This window comes from Tupaia chinensis, unplaced genomic scaffold, assembly GCF_000334495.1.
Source record: "Tupaia chinensis unplaced genomic scaffold, TupChi_1.0 Scaffold144071_2, whole genome shotgun sequence".
NCBI classification, from domain to species: domain Eukaryota; kingdom Metazoa; phylum Chordata; class Mammalia; order Scandentia; family Tupaiidae; genus Tupaia; species Tupaia belangeri.
This window is the reverse complement of record NW_006203925.1, coordinates 347,815-357,199: the sequence shown is the minus strand read 5'-3', so window position 1 is coordinate 357,199 and position 9,385 is coordinate 347,815. Positions and strand designations below refer to the sequence as shown.

General features: G+C 59.6%; 1 protein-coding gene across 1 annotated transcript in view; it reads left to right on the top strand.

Moving 5' to 3' along the window:
- CHAT (choline O-acetyltransferase) overlaps positions 1-9,385 on the top strand; it is a 73,046-nt gene that overhangs the window by 31,413 nt on the left and 32,248 nt on the right. The window contains exons 7-9 of the mRNA XM_006165908.3: positions 3,857-4,026; positions 6,262-6,362; positions 7,340-7,468. Of these exons, the coding sequence (XP_006165970.1) occupies positions 3,857-4,026; positions 6,262-6,362; positions 7,340-7,468 (400 nt within the window). The remainder of the gene's footprint in view (positions 1-3,856; positions 4,027-6,261; positions 6,363-7,339; positions 7,469-9,385) is intronic.

Sequence of the window (9,385 nt, the reverse complement as noted above, 5' to 3'; positions counted from 1 at the left end):
GTGGGGGTGGTGGCGGGGTGACATTTTCTTCCTGTGGTGTCTGGGTTAGTGTCTAAAAGTTCTCTGTCTTGCTAGTCTTCCCCTCCCCTGGTCATCTGGCCAGAGAGAGCAGGCTTTTGCCACTGCTCCTGTTGTTTCGTTGATACTCATTTGTGTTATTGTGTTGCTGGCTACTTCAGTATCTAGGGCGGGACATTCTAGGGGGAGAAAAAAGAATGCCCAGTGTGTTTGTTTTGTATTTGTATTTGCTCTGCCACAATAGAACACCGCGGACTGGTGGCTTACACGGTGGACGTTTATGCCTCTCAGGTCTGGAGGCTGGAGGCTGAGCCCAGGCGTGGGCAGGGTTGGTTTCTCCTGAGGCCCCTCTGCTTGGCTTGCAGAGACCGCCTTCTAGGTGTCCTAACGTGGGCTGTTCTCCGTGCACACATCTCTGGGCGCTTTTCCTAGGACACCAGCCCTTCGTATCGGGGTCTCACCCTTATAACTTCCTTTCACTTTAATTATAAGCTTTCAAGACCTTGTCTCCAAATACCATCACATGGATTACGACTTTGATATGAATGTGCTGGGGACACACAGTCCCTAACACCAGAGAACCTGCCACCCTGTCATTCCTTGAGCTGGTCTCCCCTCCTCCTCCATCTTTCAGGGTTTTCTTGTTTGGGGTTTAAATATAACATCCAGGGTTTTTAGGGAGAGGAGCAGGGGAAGTCTACTTCGTCACCCGGAAGCAGAAGCCCCTCCCTTTGGAGCCCTTCAAAGAGGCCTTGGTGACTCAGCGCAGTTCGATTGTGAGAGCCGGGTTCACAGGGATGAGATGCTTTTGGAATTCTCATAGTGTCTGGGGCCTGGGACCATAAAGACCACCATAGGCCACAGAGCGGGGGAAACGGGCCACGTGATGGGGGATGACCCTCTAGAGGAGATACAAGCCCTTCGTCTGGAGAGGGAGGGTGCTCAGATGGGGCTGGCAAAATTTCAGACGCTCTGAGCCTTGGAGGAGCCCAGGGCCTCCATCTCCCTGAACCGTGTGAAGGAGAACGGGTGGGACAGTATGGAAGTGCCTTGTGCCAGCTTCCCAGAGGACAGATCAGAGCACAGGCATTCCAGGGGGGCCTCATACGTCTGTGTGTGCTTACGCACAGGTGTGTGTGTTGGGTAGCACCTGAGAGTCCTGCACCCTTTAGAGACAGAGGTACTAGGTGCTCGGTTTGCTGTGTTCACCTGAGTCGGTCCGTAAGCACAGCCTCTAACAGCAGCCTGGGGGCTCCTCAGGGCCTCGCGGCCACTGCAATTTCCATACCGCTGAAGCTAGTGACTCTGCAGGCGTGGGTGTCGGAGCAGGCTCCTCCGTTCCTCTACTCCCACCTCTCACTATTAAGCAGGGGCTCCTTGAGAAAGATTGATCTCCCCCATTAAGCCAGCCTCGGTGTGCTCTGTGAGGATGCCACAAGACAAACGGCCCCTGCCGTGTGCCTCCAGCCCACTGCCTCCTGTTCCCATTAGGTTTGGGCCCGAGTCATGGTGGGTGCGTTTAGGTGTCGTTCATTTTCTGCCCTCCACGATAAACTTGTCAGCATGTGAGCGATCAGCCTCCATGCGCAGGGAGCTATTTGCAAGGCCACCTGGCTTCTCGGCTCGCAGCTCTGCTTCCATCTCACTTTGTCTAATGAGCCAGGACCTGGTTCGTGTTGGGTGGCACTGAGCTCCCGGGCCCTCAGCAGGCTGCATGCGATGTGAGGCCCAGCCCCTCTGTGGGGACCCCCACCTCTGCCTGGAGGTGGCTAGGGCACAGATGCCCGGGGAACTGGAGTTTCCGGTCTGCACAGGGCAGGCTGCGGAGACGGCATGCCCTAGGTGTCAGGATCTTCCAGGGCAGGGCTGGCACTGCTAGAGGAATCAGGCGCCTGGGGAGGGTTTTACCAGCAGGCGTTGGCAGGCAGAGTAGGAGAGAGGCTGGTTCTCTGCTGGGGAGCCCCCTGCACCACAGTGCGTGTCCCAGTAAGCACGGGAATGAAGGAGTGGCAGGAGGTGGGCCATCAGGTCCACGCAGGGCATAGGGAGGGGCAGCCCAAGAGGCCATGCAGAAAGGATGAGGTATCCTGGCCCCAGGGACCAAGAGAGCTCCTGAAAGCCCAGGGCTCGCCAAGGCTCATCCTGGACGGGAAGGTGGAATGGGTGTCCTGAGCGTGGACCAGCGTCTCAGAGTGGAAGTCATGCTAGGGAGACAGCTTCCCCCAAGATTAGCAAAAAGGAAGAGGAAGAGGATGTGTGGGGACTGGAGACCCCTTTCATATAATGATGCCTGCAGACACCTGTCATGAACCTGGAGAAAGAACTGGGGCAGAGCAGGGGCCAGCACAGGGGGCCACATGAAGGTACTCACAGGGAGGTCTTGCGGACCAACCAACCATCGTGGGAGAAAGGAGCTCTCCATGTGCCCAAGGAAGGCAAAATGGAGGCAAGAGCTCCAGCCTTTACACCCAGGTTCCAGGCAGCAGGATGGACAGTGGAAGAAGGGCAAAGAGCATATGCTAGTTATCTTTAAGGAGGTCCCCTGAAGTAGCATGCAGTGTGTCTAGTGCCGTGGCTACCCCTAGCTACGGGGAGGCAGGGAAATATGCCAAAGCTAAAGACAAGGGTTCTCTGAGAACAGGGAGGAAGACCCTGCAGCCTGCAGCCTGCAGCTCTGCTGCAGAACGTCCTTGGCCTCCAAGGAAGATGCCCTATGGCCGGGGGTCAGCCTGAGTCTCGTCTGTCACAGTGCCCAGCCCAGAGGTCCACCACTGTCCCGATGTGGCTCCCTAGAATTTAAATCGAAGCTTTGATCTTTAGTTTTGGTGGACTTTGTAAGTTGCAGTGAACTTTACATCAAAAGCTACTTTATCCACCGGCATAGCCTGCCTGGGACTTGGAGGGAGGGCCACCAGCGGGATGGAGACTCCTGTTCGGAGGAAGCCAAGGGCAGCAGCTGCTGTGGTCATGACCAGGCCACACAGCAGCCTTCCCCATCTCCCTGCACCTGTGGGGGACGACGCACCTCCTGAGTGTCCCCTGAGGAAAGCATGGTCCCCTCTGCATGACCCCCTCCTAGGCACTGTCCCTGTCTGTTCCTCAAGCTCTGGGGTTGCACGGCTCTCAGGGCTCTCCCGCAGGGGAAGGTCTAGGAGTCCAGGACGTGGGGGTCAGGCCCTGGCTCCCTTGGTGACCAGCCCCCACGTGCCTCTGTGGCTTCTTGTCTATTTGTCCTGACGAGTTCCATACACTTGAAATAGTCCCAGCGAGCTCACCTCGAGTTCCATACACTTGAAATAGTCCCAGCGAAATCACCCACATGTGGGTTAAGGGCAGCCTGGCCAGGAGGCGAGCAACACCCCTTCTTCAAGTGGTCACCGAAATGGTCCGATTTCCAAATCCCCACCATTTAACTGTCTGGACATCACAGTTGAGGACAGATAAGCCTGTCTATGCACACACATGGCTGTGGTGAGCGTGGAGCGTGCTGCTGGTGGGGGCGGGCCTCCCCGGCGTGGGCTGGCCTGAGGGTCTAAGTTCATCCTGGCAGGTCAGACCAGCAACCTGCAGGTCCAGTGGCAGGACTGTAGGCAGCTGAAGAGCAGAACTGTCACAGGCCCCGAGAGTGAGCTGGGCCCTGGGTGGGATGTCGGCTCAGGGCAGTCGACTGGCCTTCGCTGCCCACCCATGGTTGTGCAGGGTGGGGGGCCGGAGCTGACTCAAGATCGGGGTCTCAGTGTGTGTTCCCCGAGGACAGAGCTGCCTACAGTGTGTGGGCTCTGGGGAGGGACCCCGTGGGGGACAGGACACGCTCTAAGGCCCTGCTTCGCGCCCGCAGACTCCACCAACCGGGACTCGCTGGACATGATCGAGCGCTGCCTCTGTCTGGTGTGCCTGGACGGCCCCGGCGGCGTGGAGCCCAGCGACACCAACAGGGCGCTCCAGCTCCTCCACGGCGGGGGCTGCGGCAGGAACGGGGCCAACCGCTGGTACGACAAGTCCCTGCAGGTAAGCGGCCCTCAGCGGCCCCCCAGAGCATGGCCAGGCCGAGTGGGGGAGCCCGCGCATGTGCGCCAGCCCGGCAGGCGCCGCCCGCTGGGCTCTGCTGCCTGGGACGCTGGATCTGCTGGGTCGGGGGAGACGTGGGGGTGAGATGCGGCCTTGGCATCGGTCCCTGGGCTGGCCAGAACTCTTCTTCGGAGCGAGTGGCCCAAACTCCCGAAGATTTCTGGAGTCTGTGCCATGGAGGTCTGGGGCAGGCCTGGGCTCATTCCCCATCTCCCGTCACTCCCTGCAAGGTGAGCCTGCCGGGTGGTAGAGTGCACTGCCCCCCGGAAGGAATCTGCAACACACGCGGCCCAGAGATGCCGGCTTTCTGCATGTCCCCACCCAGTCCTGCCATTGCAACGCCCTTCATTAGCCCTGGGAAGAAGGGCAGCCCAGCAGAAGAAAATCAGGAAATGAAATAAAATAATGCCACTCACATATCAGCCTGCAAACAGGCACTTACTGGAGCCTAGAGAAAAACAGTCACCCAGGGGGGTGTGAAGTCGAGGTCGGGCACTTGCTGCCGACTCTCCATCCTCTCTGCCAAAAGCCAGTCCTGAATCTAACATGGTTTACATTTAAAGCCACCACACTGTCACAAGGACCGTACACACCAGCAGGCAAACCGCCTCCCTCTCCGGGTCAGGGGAGCTCACGCGTCTCCCCGCCCCACATTCTGCAGGTCTCTGTCTCTCTCCGCTCTCCTGTTGAGCCGGATACTGCTTCTGTTATTGCTGATGACTCCTCTGGCTGCTGGAGCCTCGCGGTGCTAATGGCTGTGGGATTGAAGTCACAGGGACACTCGGGCCTGCAGCACAGAAGCCTTGGGAGTGGTCGTTGAGACACTGGGTGGCAGAAAAGCCGTAACGTGGGAGTGGCACAGCCCCCCCGCCCCCCCGCCTTCCAGGGGGCAGGGGTCTGTGCTGACCTCCAGGCTCCTTTCCTCAGCAGGGCAGACTGCCAGGGGAGCCAGAGAAGTGGGGGAGGCTCACAGACCTGGCTTCGAGAAGGCAGAGGGCCGGGCCCACCTCAGGACTGAGAGACAGGGGCTCTGGGGGAGGGAGGAGTCTGCAGGGCTGAGTCTGTTGGTTTTTGGATCAGAACAAGAACCTCTTGAGCAAGGCAGGCCGCGAGGCTCGGGCAGGCCATGAGGCAGCCCTGCTTCACCCTGGTTACACTTCGAGAACCAGCCCCTGGTGTTCTTATTTCCTCCCAGTCCTTTCGGGAACAGAGTATTCTCTTCCAGGTCAGCTAAACACAGTCTTTGAAAGCCACTTTAGAAAGTCGTAAGTAACCTTGCAGCTCCAGTGGCCCCGTACACCCTCTCTGGCCCGCGGCTCAGTCGTGGACCCGTTTTAATTCTTGTCTTTGTAAAGACAAAGGCTCTCCGTCATGAGTAACGGGGCCCACAGGCGCACACCCCGAAGCCCAGCTGCTTCAGGCAGGGTCTCACTCGTTGCCCAGGTCAGCCTCAAACTCATGATCCTCCTGTTTTGGCCTCCGAGCCCCAGGGATAACAGGTGCAGCATGCCCAGACGCTGTGGGGCCCTCCCTGGACCCATTTTGGGCGAGAACAGACTCCAGTCCAGGGTCACTCTCCGAGCTGCCTAGGGCGAGTATCCGGTCCCGAAGTCCAGCCCCAGAGAGCGGAGCACCCTCCACACCTTCCTCCACTCCTCCAAGGACTGCCATGTCTCCCTGGGAATCTGCTTGCCACCCGAGTCAGGCCATTGCTCTCCGTTTGCTCACTCGACAGGATTGCTAAGCACCTACTGTGGGGTGGACCCTGGTCTGGATCCCGGAAATAATGCAATGGTGGCCCAAACAAGCAAGGTCCAACAGACAGAGGCCTGCATATGGGCGGGGGGGGGGGAAGGGACTGCGGGAAGCCAAGGGGTCCTGCCCCGCCCTACGGAGGGCCCACAGACCAGGCCTGAGCCGGGTAGGGACTGCCGCCCTGTTGGATCAGGGACCGGGGCTCCGCCTGCTCAGCACAGGCTCCTTCCAGGAGGGCGGTTGCACAGGTTAGTGCTGTCAGAGATGCTCCGGTTCTCAGGCCACTGCAGTCTCGTCTGCAAACACGGGGTGCCTCTAGAAAAGAGATGCCCCTGGGGGGCCAGGGCCGGGCTGCATCAGGGGCTGGTGTGAAACGCTGACTGTCCGGAGCCAGAGCCCGCTTCCGCCTTCTCCCCACAGTTCGTGGTGAGCCGAGACGGCACCTGCGGCGTGGTGTGCGAGCACTCTCCCTTCGATGGCATCGTGCTGGTACAGTGCACTGAACACCTGCTCCAGCACATGTGAGTGTGTGAGTGGGGGGGGCACTCCCTCGCAGCAGCAGGGGGCCTGAACACCTGCTCCAGCACATGTGAGTGTGTGTGTGGGGGCACTCCTCCCCACAGTTCGTGGTGAGCCGAGACGGCACCTGCGGCGTGGTGTGCGAGCACTCTCCCTTCGATGGCATCGTGCTGGTACAGTGCACTGAACACCTGCTCCAGCACATGTGAGTGTGTGAGTGGGGGGGGCACTCCCTCGCAGCAGCAGGGGGCCAAACGTGTGGGGGTCCCTGGGGCCGGGGGTGGGTTGGGAGACTGTGGGTCAGGAGGGGATCTGAGCAAAGCAGCTGGAGGGAGACTTCATACACATGGCCCAGGAGTGGCAGGCACAGACCAGGCCATCCGGGATGTTCTCAGAAACCCCTGCTTGTCCTGAGTCAGGGCTGGGCTGTCAAAGCACCCAGTGTAGAGGGGGGGTCCTCATCTGCGCTGCCTCCAGCTCCCGGCTGAGTCACTCCCCAGCTCCCCAGCTGCCAGGGTGAGGGTGCCTCTGTCCCTCACCACACAGCCCTCCTTCTGTTTGCTGTCATTCTCTCCTGGGATCTTCTCCCTGCACCTGGGTCCCCAACCTCAGCCACAAAACTCCCGAGGAACACTGAAAGCCAAACACCCTGTAGACAGAACAGCGCAGCTTGCTTACGCAGGTCTCCAAGTCTTACATAAGTGTGACGGTGTAACGTGGTCTAGCAGGGAAAAATGGAAGCAAATCATCGATTTAGAGTCAGGAGGAACTGGACCCTTCCTGCTCTGCCCCTTCCTACTATCGTGGGCGGCCCCTCTGCACCTCGGTTTACTCATCTGCTCAGTGGCTCAGTGGCGGCTCATCCCCCAAAGCCCCCTGCTGCACACACCAGCAGCCGAGAGGGCCACTGAGGGCGAGGCCACATGGCCGCACCCCCTCCAGCACATGGGGCCTCAGGAGGTGACCTCTCTGCCCACAGGATGGCAGGTGGCAAGAAGCTGATCCGAGCTGATTCTGTGAGCGAGCTCCCAGCACCCCGGAGGCTCAGATGGAAATGCTCCCCGGAAACCCAGGGCCACTTAGCCGCCTCGGCAGAGAAACTTCAACGGTAAGGAGAAGGCCTCATCTCCTTCCGAGGGCCCTAGGGTGGGGGTTCCCCTCCCCCGGCTGCTGAGGCACCCTGGCCGTTTCCAAAGACCTGGGGACTCTGCCTCCCTGGCCAGGCTCACCCCACTCTGCACTGCCCACACCCACATGGAAATGTAGGCAAACCCCGGGGGAGTTGCAGCTCTCAGGTAATAACCTTGCCAGAGTATCCATCATTTCCATAAATGCAAACGTGGGGCTATTTTTTTTCTCAGTTCCGCCTGACTGAGCAGAGTCAAGGCTGGATCGTCCCCTGCTTTCGGGGAGTAATAAACAACTGGTTTGAATAAGTCATTTGAATCCCAGCGAGTTCGATTTGCTTGCATTGACACTGCAACTTGACAAGGGGGCCTTTATCCCCAAGGGGAGGGGGCGGCCCGGGCCCTAACGGGACCCAGGCAGCAAGAGCCAGGACCATGGGGAGCCCAGCTAGTGGTCCAGGCATCGGGGCAGTTCAAGGCGTGGGGAGGCGTGGCTGGTACCAGGTCTGGCCCGGTCGCTCGTTCCCTCATTCAGTAACCAAACACGTGCGTTCGTTCACTCATTCACTCATCAAACGTGCAGAGCCGCGGTGTGGCAGTAGGCGCTGAGCACACTGAAACGAGTGTGCTATGGGACGGCCCCCCACACCGGAAGGCAGGAAGCAAACCCTCAGACCAAAGCGTGTGAGATGCACCAAGTGCCCAAACCAGAGAGGCCTACAACCTAAACTCTCAGGGAGAAGGGAGCAGAACTCTGCCAGGACAGTGAGGGAGGGCCTTGCAGAGATGGGCCTTGAAGGATGGGTACGAGTTCGTGGTGCAGGCAGATGGGGAGGTGGCAGAAAGGTGATTTGTGCAAGATTGTGCGGGTTAGTAAAGGTCCAGGCTGACCTGGAGACCAACAAGTGCGAGAACGGCCAGAGGTGAGCACGAAGGAAGTTGGGGCCACGTTGTGAAGAGCTCTGCTGTCCCATGTGCCCAGAGCCCGCCCTGCTGCTGATGCAGAGCCCCAGGGGCTGGCGAGGAGACTGGGCATCATGCAGGCGAGCAGGGTGGGGTGCGGCCAGGCTGGGAGGCCAAGAGTGGCTGTGGAACGACCTGGCCACTACAGGGAGTGAGGAGCCTTGGGTTCGCTGTAAACGATGCTGACGCCTTCACATCCAGGGGTGATACCCTGGCTGCCAGGGGACTGCATTGGAGAGGAAAGGGGCCCACTCACATTCAGGGGCCCCAGCAGACTCCGTCAGCTTCTGGGGAAGGTGGGGAAGTGGGAGGTGCCCCGGGGTCCTGAGGAGCCCAGGGAAGGGAGGCAAGTGAGCAGAGGAGGCTTCCGAGGGGCCGTGGTGACAGTGAACTCAGTTTGTCCAAGAGGTCTTGATGGGCAGGACTGGGGGCAAGTTCCTGTGGGAACTGGGCCCTCTCCAAGTGCCCCTGGTCCCCAGCCCCTGGTGCTGTGCTGAGGCAGGGGGACCAGTCCAGAGAGCACGGAGGTCAGCTTGCCCAGGGCTCTGCGCCCACACACGCGGGAGGGCAGGCTCTGTGGCCCTCCTGGGCATTGCACTAGTGGGCGGTTTGCTCAGACCCCAAACTCGTGAAGGAGGAGAGACCTGTCAACACAGGGTGGCCAGTGTTCCAGCATCTCACGTAGACGCAGGGAGTTTTCCTGTGAACAGCAGTTCCAGATGAACAGCCCTGGCTGTACTGACCGTGACAGAGGTGGCCCCAGGCCCTCCTTTCCCCCAGCACAGCAAGGTGTGAAAATGGGGAGGCAGTGGCTGGCAAACAGGCTTTGCCAGGATGACGAAAAGATTCACTGGGAAGCCGGGTGCATGTTCTCACTTGAGTCAAATGAATGCCCTCCTTCAGGCCTCCTCTGTGGGCAGCAGCTTGGAGGACCT